This window comes from Geotrypetes seraphini, chromosome 3 (genome assembly GCF_902459505.1).
Source record: "Geotrypetes seraphini chromosome 3, aGeoSer1.1, whole genome shotgun sequence".
In the NCBI taxonomy this organism is placed as follows: Eukaryota; Metazoa; Chordata; class Amphibia; order Gymnophiona; family Dermophiidae; genus Geotrypetes; species Geotrypetes seraphini.
This window is the reverse complement of record NC_047086.1, coordinates 148,476,753-148,495,303: the sequence shown is the minus strand read 5'-3', so window position 1 is coordinate 148,495,303 and position 18,551 is coordinate 148,476,753. Positions and strand designations below refer to the sequence as shown.

General features: G+C 43.7%; 1 protein-coding gene across 7 annotated transcripts in view; it reads right to left on the bottom strand.

The window, feature by feature from the left end:
* Positions 1-18,551, bottom strand: part of TBC1D32 (TBC1 domain family member 32) — a 301,306-nt gene that overhangs the window by 135,352 nt on the left and 147,403 nt on the right. For all 7 annotated transcript variants that reach the window (XM_033939045.1, XM_033939043.1, XM_033939042.1 and 4 more), the window contains 2 exons: positions 14,916-15,038; positions 4,919-5,027 (listed from right to left, as the gene is read on the bottom strand). In XM_033939045.1, coding sequence (XP_033794936.1) covers positions 4,919-5,027; positions 14,916-15,038 — 232 coding nt within the window. The remainder of the gene's footprint in view (positions 1-4,918; positions 5,028-14,915; positions 15,039-18,551) is intronic.

Genomic DNA, 18,551 nt, shown 5'->3' with positions numbered 1-18,551 from the left:
CTGTTGGAGAATGTCTGTTTCTGGGGGGGGGGGATCCTTGCTCAGCAGTAAGCCCCCTGGGACAGCCTGCACATCAGATCGGGGCTCCGGGACCTTTCCATTGGGAGCTAGCTCACCCCAGGTTCGTCCGCTAGTAGGTGTAATGCAGGCTGAGACGGTTCCATGGAAGTGCGACCGGGATCAGAGCCAGACTATGTCCTCCGTCAGGCATTTGCGTGGCTTGTCCAAGGGTGGCGGAAGTTTCCGGCCGTGGTGATCAGGCCGATGGGGTAGTCAGAAGACTTGAAATCCAGATTTCCAGTTCACTGAGGCAAAGGATCTCTCTGCAAGCAGTGTTCAGCTGCATGCAGTTTCGCTCATTCAGCATACTGAGTAAAAGAAATAAGGGAAAGATACACAGCTTTATTCCCTGATAGCTTATGCACTATGGGGTCCTTTTATTAAGGTGCACTAACCAATTTAGCACGTGCTAAATGCTAAGATGCCCATAGGATATAATGGATGCCTTAGCAGTTAGTGCACCTATGTTACATAATTGTTCTCCAAGGTAGCAACTGTCCTTTCTCCATGAATGACGAGGATAATGCAGCCACACTTGGTTTTAGTTACTGTGAGCTGCTTGTGTGGAACTTCCCTCGCTAGTTTGGGTGTTAGCTTGATGAATCACAAAGTCTCAACTCTTTCACCTCACTGACATCAGCAGCCTCCTCAGTCAGTTTAATTTTTGTGCTGCTGGATGGAGATGTCATGCCTCTTTTTGGAGGGGTGTGGAAACCTAGAAGATAATGATTGTAAAGCTATTTGTGCTGACCCAAATGGCCTTAATCAAGTACTGGCAGGACCTCTGTCTGTCAGTACTCAAAATGCTTCTCTTCCTGCAGGCTCAGTGTGAGTAACAATAGGACTCGGCTTCGACCTGTGAACACATTATGATTGGTCTAAAGAGATCAAGACTGTTAAACAGAAGCCAGTAAATACTTCAAAAATACCTAAACCATCTACAGTAAATAGAATACACTCAAAATAGTTGCCTGCTTGACCTGTCATCTTATGAAAGCTATTATAATCTTACTCTCTGGATTCAGAGAAACATGATCACTTCAAATAAAAGAGAGGGAAAAGGAACAAATTATTTTTTTTTTTGTATTTTCTTAAATGAATTTTTTAATGCTTGTAAAAGGAGTCAAACTGATAGAACTAGAAAATAAAATGTTAAATTTCCAGCAGAGTAGGCATAGTAAAAACAAAAGGAATGTTAGTAAATGGTCCACAGAAGTTTCTCAGAGAGAACCAGGAAGCCAAACACCAAAACTCTCACTTCTCACATAATCCACTTCTCTTTTCATTACTAACACTAATCCTTCCCCATATATCTCAAGGGACAAGGTAAAGATTTTGCCTATTTGCACTACTGCTGCATAGAGAGTAGTGTCTCCTCCAAGCTTAGCCCAAACATTTTGCCATCGTAACATCCCGCTAAGAAGAAAAGATCAACAATGTCGGACATACCTCAATTATGAGGTGCTAATGGCAGGCTTCCAAAAGCACCATATAGTTTAACTAGGCTCCTCAGAGGATTGTAGCCGTGTTGAGTTATGTTACTCTTGTGGTAGTCTGAGGAGCCTAGTTAAACCATATGATGCTTTTGGAAGCCTGCCATTAGCGTGAGTTTCAACGCTCTGTTCTGCATATTAAGTGATTTTGTCAATTATGAGGCAACGCATGACAATTCACCTCAGTTCCCTCTCTTTCTCTTCAACCTTCTTGAACTACCCAGCCGCACTTTTCTTTTCATACAACTATTTCATAAAAGGTTGCAACAACCTTCAACCTTCTTATCTCCCTAGTAAGAACCCCAACCCTATATGTCGTGTCTGTCTGTCCAAGTTAGATTGTAAGCTCTTCCGAGCAGGGACTGCCTATAAATGTCAAAATGTACTGCGCTGCATATGCCTTTCAGTGTATATAAATGATAAGTAGTAGTAGTAAGAATCCCCACACCTGAAAGACCCCCTACCTACCTTCTGCCATAAACACTCTACAGCAGCCTCATTCTCTTTCTCCAGCCCCATCTCTGGTACTTGTAACTCCTCAATGATTCCACTCTCACTGGCATGAAGAATTATTGTGTAACTTCCTCATCAGATAAAATAAATCAAGGTGACACCTGTATCTCCTAATCCTTCCAAGCAAAAATCTAGAATCTGAACCTACGGCCCGACAGGATAGATCTCTATCAGATGCCACCTATACTAAATTCATTCAAAAGATTCTTAAAGACCTTGCCTTAGGATCAGAAGATTATTTTCTTGACAAAAAAATTTTGAGGCCATCATTAAATATTTTGTTTATTTATTTATTTATTCAATTTTCTATATCGTTCTCCCAAGGGAGCTCAGAACGGTTTACATTGATTTATTCAGGTACTCAAGCATTTTTCCCTGTCTGTCCTGGTGGGCTCACAATCTATCTAATGTACCTGGGGCAATGGGGGGATTAAGTGACTTGTCCAGGGTCACAAGGAGCAGCGTGGGTTTGAACCAACAACCTCAGAGTGCTGAGGCTGTAGCGTTAACCACTGCGCCAACCCCTAAGGGGCCTATAGCAGTACCAAGAACTTCAAAATAAAATTTAGCAAAATACATATTCTATCCAGCTCATTTCTAAGAGACTGAATGCAAAATACAAAGTCCAGGCTGAAACAGGATAAGATAAAATTCAGCAGTTTTGGAATATGTTCTGATGATCATAAGAATACCCATACTGGTCCAACTAGACCAATTTTCTGTTTTCAACAGTGGCCAATTCAGGTCACAGTACATGACAGAAACCCAAACAGTAGCAACATTCCATGCTACCGATCTAAGGCAAGCAGTGGCTTTCCCCTCATCTGTCTCAAAAGCACACTATTGACTTTCACTCCAGAAACTTGTCCAAACCTTTCTTAAACCCAGCTATGCTAACTGCTGTAATCACATCCTCTAGCAAAGAGTTCCTATTCTTTAAGTAAAAACACATTTCCTCTTGTTTGTTTTAAAAGTATTCCCATGTAATTTCATTGAGTGTCCCCTGTTTTTTGTACTTTTGTACTTTTTACCCGTTCTACACCACTCAAAATTTTGCAGTCCTCAATCATATCCCCTTATGGAAGCTGTGTAGCATTAGATCCTATTTTGAGGATGCAACATAAGCATCTATTTGTTTTTATAAAATAGACAAAATACTGTCTATTTTTTCACTCTAGGTGATATATTACATCCTCAGGGAAAATTCTTTACTAAATAAGACTCAGTGTCAGTAAACTCAACTGCTGGTGTAAAGAAGCAAAGGTACAAAAAAACATAAGAATAGCCTTACTGGGTCAGACAAATGGTCCATCAAGCCCAGTAGCCCGTTCTCACGATGGCCAATCCAGGTCACTAGTACCTGGCCAAAACCCAAGGAGTAGCAATATTCAATGCTACTGATCTAGGGCAAGCAGTGGCTTCCCCGTGTCTTTCTCAATAACAGGAACTTCCTCCAGGAACTTGTCCAAACCTTTCTTAAAACCAGCTACATTATCCGCTCTTACCACAACCTCTGGCAACGCGTTCCAAAACTTAACTATTCTTTGAGTGAAAAAAAATTTCCTACTATTAGTTTAAAAGTATTTCCCTGTAACTTCATTAAATGTCCCCTAGTCTTTGTAATTTTTGACGGAGTGAAAAATTGATCCACTTGTACCCATTCTACTCCACTCAGGATTTTGTAGACTTTAATCATATCTCCCCTCAGCTGTCTCTTTTCCAAGCTGAAGAGCTCTAACCGTTTTAATCTTTCCTTATATGAGAGGAGTTCCATCCTCTTTATCATCTTGGTCGCTCTTCTTTGAACCTTTTCTAGCACCATTATATCTTTCTTGAGATAAGGAGACCGGAATGGAATGCAATACTCCAAATGAGGTCGCACCGTGGAGCGATACAGGGGCATTATAACATTCTTAGTCTTGTTAACCATCCCTTTTTAAATAATTGCCAGCATCCTGTTTGCTTTATTGGCCGCCGCCATACATTGGGTGGAAGGTTTCATCGCATTGTCTACGATGATACCCAGATCCTTTTCTTGGGCACTAATCCCCAAGATGGACCCTAGAATCTGATACCTGTGATTCAGGTTATTCTTCCCAATGTGCATCACTTTGCATTTGTCCACATTAAATTTCATCTGTCATTTGGACGTCCAGTCTTCCAATTTCCTAAAGTTCGCCTGCAATTTTTCACAATCCACATGCTTTTTAACAACTTTGAACAATTTAGTATCATCTGCAAATTTAATCACCTTACTTGTAATTCCAATTTCCTGATCATTTATAAATACTCTTAAGTTAAATAGTACCGGTCCCAGTACAGACCCCTGCTGCACTCCACTGTTTACTCTCCTCCATTGAGAAAAATGACCATTTAACCCTAACCTCTGTTTTCTATCCGATAACCAATTCCTAATCCACAACTGAACTTTGCCACCTATCCCATGAAGAACTTTATCAAAAGCTTTCTGAAAATCTAGATAGATGCACTATATCAACTGGCTCACCTTTATGCACATGTTTATTCACACCTTCAAAGAAGTCAAGCAAATTTGTGAGGCAATTTCTTCCTCAGCTGAACCCATGCTGACTCCATCTCATCATATCATGTTTGTCTACGTGTTCCACGATTTTATTTTTTATAATTGTTTCTACCATTTTGCCCGGCACTGAAGTGAGGCTTACTGGTCTGTAATTTCCCGGATCTCCCCTGGAGCCATTTTTAAAAATTGGCGTAACATTGGCCACCCTCCAATCTTCAGATACTACAGATGATTTTAGCAACAGGTCAGTAATTTCATGTTTGAGTTCTTTTAGGTAAGTAACATGTTTTATTTATATTTAATTACTAACCTGATTTAAGACTCTTGGAGGCAAAATCCGTTCAGAAGGCCCTCCCACAAGTTTCATTCTAATGAGAACATGATTTCTCTCTACTGAAAGACTGTCAATTATAAAATCCCTGTAATAAAAATGTAATATTAATGAATATATGTGCATTCCTTTTCAAAAAATAACAAAGAAGATTAATTCCATAACATGGATACAAATTAACTCCAAAGTATTACTAAACAAACAAAATTCATTTTTTTTTAAATTAGAAAATGACATACATCGGAGGCTGATGACATCACACTCAAATATGGGTACCCGAGCCCACAGTTCCCATGCCAAAGCAGATCTCCCCAGGTGTTAAGTAGTGATCCCCACACAAGGTAGTGATTTGGATTGGTAGAGTGAAAAGGTTAAGTCTCCCAGCATCAGATGGGCTCAAAAAAGAGAAATGTTGACATTACATATTCAAATATGGCAGTAGTGAGTAGACTAGAAATGAAAGGACTGGGGATTAAGAAAGTGGGGAGTGGGAGATGTTTGAAGATGAGGTGGTAGAGGTCTGTTGGGGTAAGAGGCAGGGAGGAAGGGAGGAAGGGAGGGTAAAAACTAAAATATAGATGAAAGTTTCTATTGTTATATAGCTGGTGTGCTGAAGGAACAACTATGATTTATTTATTTGGTTTTCTAGTCTGTTGTCCCCAAAGAGCTCAGAACTGGTTACAGGTTTAACATACATAATTTCTGTACAAGTTTACATCCTAACTTGATACATGCTAGGAGCTAATAATAATATACAGCTTACTGGTTACAATTTGCTATGGTTGTCCTTATGATGCAAGGTTTCTAGAGTGGTACTTCAGAATCCGAACACCCCAGAACTCAAACGTTTTGGAATCCAAACTTTTTTTTGTAGTAAATTTTGCCCCAGAATCCGAACTCTGCTTTGGAATCCGAACACCCTGCCCATTGTGGCCCTGATTCTGCAAAGTGCTCCCAACTGTAGGCAGCTATAGGCGTCCTACAGCTGTCTAATCAGCCAATCGGGAGGCACTTTTTCTAAAAAAAAATTCTCCCCAGGCGCCTGGACCAATCAGGCCCTAGGATCCTGTGGGTTGGGCAGTGGAGGGGCGGGCCCGCCTTATTTGGACAGAGGCAGGCCTGCTGGCTGGACAGTGCGAATTGCCGTCTGGCCAAATTGGAGGTAAGCCCAAGGAGTGGTTCTGGGGTGGGGGCTTTTGTTGGGGGGGAGTCTGGCAGGAGGGGTTGGGTACTCTCCTGCCGGCAATCTTAAGGGGGGCCATTGGGGGGTCCGGCAGGAGGAGTTGGGTACCCTCCTACCGGCGATCTTTAGAGGGGGGTCGTTGGGGGGTCCGGCAGGAGGGATTAGGCACCCTCCTGCCAGCGATCTTTGGGGGGGTTATGTCGGCAGGTAGGGTTGAGCACCTTCCTGGTGGCGATCGCGGGTTTTGTCAGCAGGAGGGGTTGGGCACCCTCCTGCCGGCGATCTTCAGGGCCCGTTGAGGGGGTCCGGGGAGGGGGTTGGGGCATTTAAAACCCGATTCTGTAACCGGCGTCTGCAACATGGACATCGGTTACAGAATTGGGTTAACTTTGGGCGGGTGTAGGCCCGATTCTCTATAGGACGCCCGAGACAGGCGTTCTATACAGAATCCGGGCCTGTATGTGTGTGTTTCTGCCCCTAAATCCTGTGTATTTATTGTTAAAGTTTGAGTTTGTGGGACCCAGGAACAGTTTAATCCAGTTTTCATTATTTTCAATGGGAAAAATTGTCTTGGAACTCGAACGTTTTAGAACTCAAATGGGGTTCTGAAACGGATTAAGTTCGGATTCCAAGCATTGCTGTACAAGTTATTGTACTGGCTAGTTATTTCAAACACATAACAATAAATGTTAACAAGTAAAAAATAAATGACATACATGAACAGATGTCGTTCTTACCAGCTTGCAATACTACAGCATAAATAGTGCATAAATAGTTCTAACAACACACCCCTTTTCCTCAACCAAACTTTATAACTAGAAAGTCAGAAAAGAAATGAATGCAGTTAAACTGACAAATTTGAAGTTCATATTCAAAAATAAATATACAGTTAAGTCTTGATTATCTGCTGCGAATGGGATTACTCCATTGTAGGATAAGTGTAGAGGTTGCTTCTATCCTGGCTTAATGCTGGACTACCAAGGCTCAAGGGAGGCCTGGGGGAGGCCTGCAGTGATTCCAGGAGGGGGCAGGAAGGTGCACATCTGGAAAAGACTTGAATATAAATCGAGACCCCCCAGTTTTGTGCCATTTTTTTGGCCCAAAAATCTCAGTTTATATTTGAATATATATGATATATTTATTACTTGAGTTGTCTTCTACAGCAGGCAATGTGAACAGATACACAGAACTTTGCAGGACATTTTAAAATGTAAAACAATTGTACAGAGCATGATTGGAGCCCCATTTCTCAAGCTAACTGCTTGGTCTTCTCCCATCAATAACAGTGTGAAGCAGAAATCAAGACAGCAGAACTGAAACTGGAAACTCTCCTCACTTCAAGCTCACAGGCAAAACAGATCTAAAATTGAGATTAAGAAAGTGCTATATATAGGGCAGTGGTCTCAAATTCATAGCCCAGGGGCCACATGTGGCCCGCCAGGTACTATTTTGCTGTTCACGGTCTGTACTAGTGCTGCTCGCTCTTTGCAGTGTCCTCCAGCTTCCCCCATGGCTTTCCGCTCTTAACTTCAGATAATTACCACAGCTTGCAGAGAGGATCGCTGGTGCTGTAGCGATCCTTGCATGCTGCCGTCATCCTCAGCTGTACGTTCCCTCTGCCACAATCTTGCTCCTGAGGTCAGAGGAGGAGCGGGACAACAGCAGAGGGAACGTGCTGTGGAGGTCGATGGCAGCCTGCAAGGAACGCTACAGCACTGGCGATCCTCTCTGCAGGCTGCAGTAATTAGCTGAAACTAAGACCAGGAGGGAAACTGGAGGATGCTGTAAAGAAGGGGGGGGTGAACATACAGGCCTTCGGGGGGGGGGGGGAGGGGAAGATTTATAAATTATAAAGAGTTTTACACTTCATACAAAATTGTCATTTCTTTAATAAGACATAACTATTTTTTCTGCGGCCCTCCAAGTACCTACAAATCCAAAATGTGGCCCTGCAAAGGGTTTGAGTTTGAGACCACTGATATAGGGTTACCAGAAGTCCTGATTTCCACGGACAGCATTTCAAAACCCGGCATGTTGTCCAGGTTTTGAAAAGCTTGGAGCAAATCACCTTCGGGCAGGAGGGCATCCGCGTGACGAGAGCAGGCAGCGGGGGCTAGGGGCTCCAGATTTTCTGATAAAAGGCCCCTAACAGACTATTTGGCTGATTCTGATCTTATAAAACTTTTTATGTTAGGCTCTGCTCAGGAGCATACTACCTCTTTATTTTATCACTCTATGTGATATAATTTATTTCCTTTCAACAGCAATATTAAACGCATTTGGGAATTAGATAACTTATGGTGAGGTTTTATCACTGACTGGGCCTTGTTTTTTTGGTTTTGTTAATCATCCTACTGCCTCTACTTTTTTAATGGAATCCCTTAATTTCCTAATACACAAAGCTTTATGACACTAAGCAAATTATATTGTGCCAAATTAAGGTCAGCATTTTTGTGATACTGGAGCTGGTTTTGGGAGTCTAGTTTATAAAGGCACATGGGTATCTGTCTTGCCTTTACAAATCAGATACCTTTTTGCAGTGGAATACCAAGCATATTTGTCCACTATAAAAATAATAATAATAAAAAAAAAAAAATATATATATATATATATAGTAATAATCCACAAGTCACACAATAGTACACCTAGGAAAAGGCATCATCTAGCACTCACTGCAGTGTTTAACAATATCAATACACCTATTGTAAAACTAATCAAGCCAGATTACCGTATTTTCGCGGATATAACGCGCACCTGTGTAAAACGCGCACAGGGGTATAGCGCGCAGAAATCACGATGATATGTACCAAAACTTTTCTATACCGCGCTCAGGCATATAACGCGCATGATGCCCGACGCTCCTTTCGCCCGCCCTGACTTTCCGTGCGCTGTCCCGACTCTCCGTTCACACCCCCTGACTTCCGTGCACTGCCCTGACTTTCCGTGCGCTGTCCTGACTCTCCGTTCACCCCCCCTGACTTTCCGTGCACTGTCCCCCCTTGAAGTCCTGTCCCCCCTTGAAGGTCTGTCCCCATCCTGAAAGCCTGATGCCCCCCCCCCCCGACGTCCGATACATCCCCCCCCCCCGGCAGGACCACTCGCACCCTCACCCCGAAGGACCGCCGACTCCCCAACAATATCGGGCCAGGAGGGAGCCCAAACCCTCCTGGCCACGGCGACCCCCTAACCCCACCCCGCACTACATTACGGGCAGGAGGGATCCCAGGCCCTCCTGCCCTCGACGCAAACCCCCCCCCCCCAACGACCGCCCCCCCCCCAAGAACCTCCGCCCATCCCCCAGCCGACCCGCGACCCCCCTGGCCGACCCCCACGACACCCCCACCCGCCTTCCCCGTACCTTTGTGTAGTTGGGCCAGAAGGGAGCCCAAACCCTCCTGGCCACGGCGACCCCCTAACCCCACCCCGCACTACATTACGGGCAGGAGGGATCCCAGGCCCTCCTGCCCTCGACGCAAACCCCCCTCCCCCCCAACGACCGCCCCCCCCCCAAGAACCTCCGCCCGTCCCCCAGCCGACCCGCGACCCCCCTGGCCGACCCCCACGACCCCCCCACCCCCCTTCCCCGTACCTTTGGAAGTTGGCCGGACAGACGGGAGCCAAACCCGCCTGTCCGGCAGGCAGCCAACAAAGGAATGAGGCCGGATTGGCCCATCCGTCCTAAAGCTCCGCCTACTGGTGGGGCCTAAGGCGCGTGGGCCAATCAGAATAGGCCCTGGAGCCTTAGGTCCCACCTGGGGGCGCGGCCTGAGGCACATGGGCCAAACCCGACCTTCTATCTATACCCTGTAATCCCCTTCGCTTCCAGGAAATCATCCAGTCCCATTTTGAAACCCAGTATTGTACTCTGTCCTATTACCTCATTTGGAAGCGTGTTCCAGGTGTCCACCACCCTCTGAGTGAAGAAAAACTTCCTTGCATTCGTTTTGAATCTGTCCCCTCTCAGTTTTTCTGAATGACCTCTTGTTTTTGTTGTCTCCGCTAGTCTGAAGAATCTGTCCCTCTCCACCTTCTCTATGCCTTTCATGATTTTATACGTCTGTATCATGTCTCCTCTCAGTCTCCGCTTTTCCAGGGTAAAGAGCCCCAGTTTGTCTAACCTTTCGGAATATGAAAGGTTCTCCATTCCCCTTATCATCCTGGTTGCTCTCCTCTGGACCCTCTCAAGCATCGCCATGTCTTTCTTAAGGTACGGTGACCAGTACTGGACACAGTATTCCAGATGTGGTCGCACCATTGCTCGATACAATGGCAGGATAACTTCCTTCATTCTTGTAGTGATACCTTTTTTGATAATGCCCAGCATTCTGTTTGCTTTCTTTGAGGCCGCTGGCTTCATTGTTGTATCCACCAATACCCCCAGGTCTTTTTCTAGGGTGCCTTTCCCCAACACCCTTCCTCCCATCGTATAGCTGTACATGGGGTTCCCTTTCCCCATGTGCAAGACCTTACATTTCTCCACATTGAAGCTCATCTGCCATCTTTTTGCCCATTCACACAGTTTGTTCAGGTCACTCTGTAATTCTTTGCATTCCTCAACAGTTTCTACTCTGTTGGAGAGTTTTGTATCGTCCGCAAACTTGATAACTTCACACTTCGTGCCCGTTTCCAGATCGTTAATGAATATATTGAACAGCAGCGGTCCCAGCACAGACCCCTGTGGGACACCACTCGTGACCCCTTTCCAGTCAGAGTAGTGTCCTTTTACTACTACCCTCTGCTTCCTATCCGCCAGCCAATTTTGGATCCATCTGTGTACGTCCCCTTCCACCCCGTGGTTCCACAGTTTCTTCAGCAGGCGCTCATGGGGTACCTTGTCAAAGGCTTTTTGGAAATCCAGATATACTATGTCAATGGGGTTACCTTGGTCCAAATGTTTGCTTATCCCCTCAAAGAAATGCAGTAGATTCGTTTGGCACGATCATTCTTTACAGAAACCATGCTGGCTTGTTCTCATCAGGTTGTTTTTTTCTATGTGCTCATTGATACCTTCCCTGATTAATGATTCGACCATCTTCCCCGGAACTGAGGTCAAGCTCACCGGTCTATAATTCCCCGGGTCGCCTCTTGATCCTTTTCTGAAGATTGGTGTAACATTTGTTATCCTCCAGTCTTCCGGGATTATCCCTGTTCTCAAGGATAGGTTGCAAATATGCCTGAGTAACTCCGCTATTTCGTCTCTGAGCTCTTTCAGTATTCTCGGGTGGATCCCATCTGGGCCAGGAGATTTGTCAATTTTTAATCTATCTATCTGCCTGAGAACGTCTTCGAGGCTTACCTCCATGCATGATAATATTCCCTCTTGATTCCCCTTGAAGATCTTTTCCGGTTCCGGCACGTTGGATGTGTCTTCTTTTGTAAAGACCGATGCGAATAACTTGTTTAGTCTATCAGCCACCTCTTTTTCCTCCTTCACCACTCCTTTCTTGTCTCCTTCATCCAGAGGTCCCACCTCCTCCCTCGCTGGCTGTTTTCCTTTTACATATCTGAAAAATGGTTTAAAATTTCTTGCTTCCTTGGCTAGTCTCTCCTCGTATTCTTTCTTGGCTTTTCTGACCACTCGGTGACATTCTTTCTGATGCTTCCTGTGCTTTTTCCAATTTCCTTCAGTTTTGTCCTTTTTCCACTTCCGAAATTATGTTTTCTTGTCTCCTATCACTGTCTTTACTTCATTGTTTATCCATGCTGGGTCTTTAGTCTGATTCTTTTTGCATCCTTTCCTAAATCTAGGTACATATAGGTTTTGTGCCTTGCTTACCGTGTCCTTGAGTAGGGACCAGGCTTGCTCCACAGATCGAGCTTTCTCTTCCCCTTAGGTAATCCTACTTCCACTTGGAACAGAATCATGTTGTGGTCACTGTTTCCTAGCGGTCCCATTACTTCCACTCCCTTTGCAGGTCCTTTTAGCCCGTTGAGGATCAGATCCAGGATCGCTGCCCCTCTCGTTGGAGTCTGGACAAGTTGTTCCATGAAACAGTCTTGGACGGCTTCCAGGAACTCTGTTTCCTTCGTGCATTTCGAATTTCCAAGTTGCCAGTCTATCCCGGGATAGTTGAAATCTCCCATAACTATAGTGTTAGCGTTCTCGCATTCCCTCCTCAGCTCGACTACCATTTCTGTATCCTCTGCTTCCAATTGCCCAGGTGGACAGTAGATCAGTCCCATCTTTATCTCGGATCCGTTTTTTCCTGGTATTTTAACCCACAAAAGAATTAAACTTGAAACAATGACTCCAGTTGACCATTTGCTGCTGCTGTATCCACACTAGTTGAGTGAATGGTTTCACTTATGTACAGTGCTATTCCTCCTCCTTTCTGATAAGTCCTATCTTTTCGGTAGAGTTTATACCCTGGCAGTACTTTATCCCATTTGTTTTCCTCGTTCCACCATGTTTCCATTATCCCTATGATGTCTAGGTTCTCATTTTTGGCCATGACTTCCAATTCCCCCATTTTGTTCCTTAGACTCCTTGCATTAGTGTACATGCAGTTCAAGTCCTGGCATTTAGTCTTCCTCGCTGTTTTCCCATGTGCTTCAGTCTTCTTTCTGTCCTCTTCCTGGCCAGCCAACTCCTGAATATTGTCTCCTTTGTCCTCCCTTTGTGGTATGTTTCTATTGCCTTGCCCATGTGGCGTGTTCGTATTTTCTTTTTCCTGTGCCTTCCCATCTTCCGGTTCCTTTTTGACTTCCCCTTGTAGTATGGTTATCATGTCCTCCTCTCTCTTCTTCTGTCTCCCTTGTTTTTTCATAACCTGTTGCTGTCCACATGTTTCTGCCCAACATTTTTCCCCCTCAGTACCTTCACTGGGTACTGTCTCCCGAACCGTCGATATCAGGTCGACTGTCGGCTTTCCCCTTCTGTTTAGTTTAATGATTGAAGTCTACAAAATTCTGAGTAGAGTAGAATGGGTACAAGTGGATCGATTTTGCACTCCGTCAAAAATTACAAAGACTAGGGGACACTTGATGAAGTTACAGGGAAATACTTTTAAAACCAATTGGAGGAAATTTTTTTCACTCAGAGAATAGTTAAGCTCTGGAATGCGTTGCCAGAGGATATGGTAAGAGCGGATAGCGTAGTTGGTTTAAAGAAAGGTTTGGACAAGTTCCTGGAGGAAAAGTCCATAGTCTGTTATTGAGAAAGACACAGGGGAAGCCACTGCTTGCCCTGTATCGGTAGCATAAAATATTGCTACACTGTTTCAGTAGCATGGAATATTGCTACAATGTTGACCTGGATTGGCAACCATGGGAACGGGCTACTGGGCTTGATGGACCATTGGTCTGACCCTTCTGACCCTGTGAGGCTATTCTTATGTTCTTATATCTCCCCTCTCCCGCCTTTCCTTTAAAGTATATATATTGAGATCTTTAAGTCTGTCCCTATACGCCTTATAATGAAGACCACACACCATTTTAGTTGTCTTCCTCTATCCTGTGCTCCTTCTGTCCTTTATACGTGATTCATTTCAGCTTCACTCTCTCTCCGTTTTTCTCTGTCTCCACTCCCTCCTCCTTGCTCTGGCTGTCTAGCCTCCTTTCCTTCCCCCTTCTTCCCACTCTACCCTACCTCATGGTCTGGCATCTCTGTCTTCTCTTCCCACCCCCATGCCCTAGCATCAATCTCTTCTCCTCCCAACGCTCGCTCTCTCTCCCTTTTCCTCCTCCTCCATGCTCTGGAATCTCTACTCCTTCCTTTCCCTCTTTCTCTCCTTTCCCGATGGCCTGGCATCTCTGTCTCCTTCCCTTCCCTCCCCCCAGGCCCTATCTCTCCTTACATCTCTTTCCTCTCCTTCCCTATCTCCCTCCATGGTCTGGCACCTCCTCTCTTTCCTTTCCCTCCCTCCTTTCCCCATAGTGTGGGATTTCCCTCTCCTATCCTTTCCCTTCTCTACCCCCCATTGGATGATTTTCTTCCTCACCCCTCCTCTCCAATTGGGTGCACCATGCAGCATTTCTCTACCCCCCCCCACCCCCCTGATGGGTACTTCTCTCTCTCATCTTTGACAGTCTTTACAACTTGCTGTTCTGCTAGCACAGGGCCTTCCTCTCTGCTGGGTCCTGTCTACTTCCATGAAGGCAGGACCCAGCAGCGAGGAAGGCGCAATGTTGACAGAGCAATGATTTGTGAATGCTGCTGTTGATGGAAGGGGAAGTTCCTGGACCACGACGCTTATCCCAGGGGTACTTCATTATTGTCTGCACTGGGGCGGACTACCCTTCTTGGTATGCCACTGTTTTTTGTTAACTTCTCAAATATTGGCCCTATTATTAAATGACACTCCAAGACAAGAAGAAAACAACTGGAAGACCAAATTATATTATTGTGTGCAGAAAACTATAGTTTACAGTTAGAAACAAACTCAGTGGTAACAAATATTTATTTATAATAGAATTATCAAAAATTCAGCCTGCAGCAATATATTCTACTCTACAATGATCAGAAAAAAAGTATTTGGCTAACAAAGGTTATCAAAGTAAAATATATGTTATGCATTTATCAGATCAAAAATGCAAACTGATCCTATAAACGTAATTGGCTTTCCTTTTGTGCCTACCCACCTATTATCCTATTATATATTTGTAGTTCTACCCCCCTTACTGACTCTTATCAAGTTTTACGTTGACCTCCACATGATCCCTCTTCCCCTACCCTGTTTTAGAATGTAAGCTGCCTAGAAAGCCAGGCCAGTGGGTGGGATAATAAATCCGTATTAAACTTGAAAAACTTAAAACCTAAAAATCATCTGCACAATACATTTATTTATTTCTTACCCAGGGTCTGTAGCAGATTCAGTGATATTTTCCTTTTGTGCCTTTAGAAGAATTTCTGAAACTTTGTACTGAGATTCTAAAAGCAGAAGAGTATCTAAATTACAGCACAACACATTTAGTAACCTGTAGGAGACATAATGACATTATAACACAATTTTAGAATAGGGAATAACAGTATTATAAAAATGATTGCATATGCTGAAAAACAGAGCTCTACTTCTGCTAAAACTACCCCTAGCAATCATGTCTTTAGAGGTTCAAACTTTTCATATATGGTAGCCAAGACAAGATCATAGGAACATTGCCACAATAAGCATTAAATCACATTCCCCCTCTTTTACTAAGGTGCTAGCTGATTTAGCATGCGCTAGCTAAATCAGATAGCGCACCCTAGTAAAAGGACTCCATTGTGAATTTGTGTTCTCAACTTCTGCATCTTAAATTCTGTAAAGTGATGGCATACCATAAGAAGGGGTGCTGAAAATTTCTCAGTCTAACCAACTTGAAACTTACAAAACTTCCTAAATTCTGAGCATTATTTTGCCACTGTAGCTGAAAAGAGTGTTATTTTATTTTGCAAAGTATCAATTTGAAGAATCATAATGTTATGTTTTTAACATTGTTTCCGATCATTGATTGAACCATGTCAACGAAAACAGTATGGATGTTTCATGTGTGGAACTCCGAGCCATCATGAAGTGCCTATTCCTGCAGAAGAAAACTCCAAAGGAAATGGAGGGTGGCCAATGTTCCAACGATTTTTAAAAAGGGCTCCAAGGGAGATCCGGGAAATTACAGACCGGTAAGCCTCACTTCGGTGCTGGGCAAAATGGTGGAAACGATTATAAAAAATTCAATTGTGGAACACGTAGACAAACATGTTTTAATGAGACAGAGTCAGCATGGGTTCAGTTGAGGGAGATCTTGCCTCACAAATTTGCTTGACTTTTTTGAAGGTGTGAATAAACATGTGGATAAAGGTGAGCTGGTTGATATCGTGTATCCAGATTTTCAGTGAGCTTTTGATAAAGTTCCTCACGAGAGGCTCCTGAGAAAATTAAAGTGTCATGGGATAAGTGGCAAAGTTCAGTTGTTGATTAGGAATTGTTTATCAGATAGAAAACAGAGGGTAGGGTGAAATGGTCATTTTTCTCAATGGAGGAGAGTAAACAGTAGAGTGCCGCAGGGATCTGTACTGGGACCAGTGCTATTTAACTTATTTATAAATGATCTGGAAATTGGAATGACAAGTGAGGTGATTAAATTTGCATATGACACTAAACTGTTCAAAGTTGTTAAAAAATCAAACAGGGGAAACAAAACCACAAATTCAAATACACAAAAACAGAGTGGGATTGTCCTAATCAGAATGATGCGCACAAACAAATGTGTCCTTCAACTCATCTGATGGTTCAAAAACATTAATTTATCCATTGACTTGACATGCATGACTTAATGTTTTTGGATGAATAAAGGCATTTGAACCATCAGATGAGTTGAAGGACACAATTGTTTGTGCACATCATTCTGATTAGGACAATCCCACTCTATTTTTGTGCAAAGTTGTTAAAACGCATGTGGATTGTGAAAAATTGCAGGCAGACCTTAGGAAACTGGAAGACCTGGGCGTCCAAATGGCAGATGAAATTTAAGGTGGACAAATGCAAAGTGATGCACATTGGGAAGAATAACCTGAATCATAGTTGCCTGATGCTAGGGTCCACTTTGGGGATTAGTGCCCAAGAAAAAGATCTGGGTGTCATCGTAGACAATACGATGAAATCTTCCGCTCAATGTGCGGCGGCCAAAAAAACAAAATGGATGCTAGGAATTATAAAAAAAGGGATGGTTAACAAGACTAAGAATGTTATAATGCCCATGTATCGCTCCATGGTGCAACCTAATCAGGAGTATTGCGTTAAATTCTGGTCTCCTTATTTCAACAAAGATATAGTGGCGCTAGAAAAGGTTCAAAGAAGAGTGACCAAGATGGTAAAGGGAATAGAACTCCTCTCATATGAGGAAAGGCTAAAACGGTTAGGGCTCTTCAGCTTGGAAAAGAGACGGCTGAGAGGAACCTACAAAATCCTGAGTGGAGTAGAATGGGTACAAGTGGATCAATTTTTCACTCCATCAAAAATTACAAAGACTAGGGGACACTCGATGAAGTTACAGGGAAATACTTTTAAAACCAATTGGAATAAATTTTTTTTCACTCAGAGAATAGTTACGCTATGGAACGTGTTGCCAGAGGATATGGTAAGAGTGGATAGCGTAACTGGTTTTAAGAAAGGTTTGGACAAATTCCTGGAGGAAAAGTCCATAGTCTGTTATTGAGAAAGACACGGGGGAAGCCACTGCTTGCCCTGTGTCGGTAGCATGGAATATTGCTACACCTTGGTTTTTGGCCACATACTAGTGACCTGGATTGGCCACCATGAGAACGGGCTACTGGGCTTGATGGACCATTGGTCTGACCCAGTAAGGCTATTCTTATGTTCATATGAATGCATATTGCAATCATTGATTGACAAATGCCCATTGTACTCCACAGTGAAGACATGGTGTGCAAACATTCAGTGTGGAGAATTAAAGACCAAAGATGCTGCAAGTTCTGAAAAGTCTCAAATGGTGTCAGCTCCTGAAAATGTTCACCGTGTCCATGACCTGATTTTGGCAAATCAAAAAAACACCCTCCATTCTATTGAATGGTTGAGACTCACAGGGGCTATTGAATGCAGTTTAAAAATCCACCGCTGCTCTTTTTGCAACTGTCAGCCTTCCCCTAGTTTCCAGTTTAAAAGCTGCTCTATCTCCTTTTTAAATGTTGATGCCAGCAGCCTGGTTCCACCCTGGTTAAGTTGGATCCCATGTTTGTGGAATAGGCTCCCCTTTCTCCAGCATGGTGCCCAGTTTCTATCAAATCTAAAACCCTCCTCCCTGCACCATTGCCTCATCCACACATTGAGACTCAGAAGCTCTGCTTGTCTCTTAGGTCCTGTGCATGGAACAGGGAGCACTTCTGAAAATGCTACCCTAGAGGTTCTGGATTTTAACTTTCTACCTAAGAGTCTAAATTTGTCTTCCAGAATCTCCCTAATGCATTTCTCTCTTTCATTGGTATCCACATGTACCAAGACAGCAGGTTCCTCCATAGTACTGTCTAAAATCTTATCTTGACCACATTGTTCAAAACCAAATAAAAACAATTTTTTTAAAAAATGTAGATGCCTGCAGGTGCCTACAAAACAGGCCACCAATGTACATTCACAGAGGCACCTACCGGCGCCTACAGTCAAAGTGGATGTAACTGGGCCAACAATAACCACTAGCAACCAGTAGGAGCTCCCTGTGGATAAGATTCTCGTGTAACCCTGGCCTACATTTCCGGCATCTACTTTACACGTGGCCACGATTCTGTAATTGACGCCAATTTTGAAGGTGCCGGATGATACTGGACCGGTTGTAGAATCCGCCCTTAGAATATAGTGTTCAGACCAGATAACTACCGTGTTTCACCGAAAATAAGCCCTAGCCTGAAAATAAGCCCTAGCATGATTTTCGGGGTAGGTCTTAATATAAGCCTATCTCCAAAATAAGCCTTAGTCACTGGCAGCAGTGCCCCCCCCCCTCACT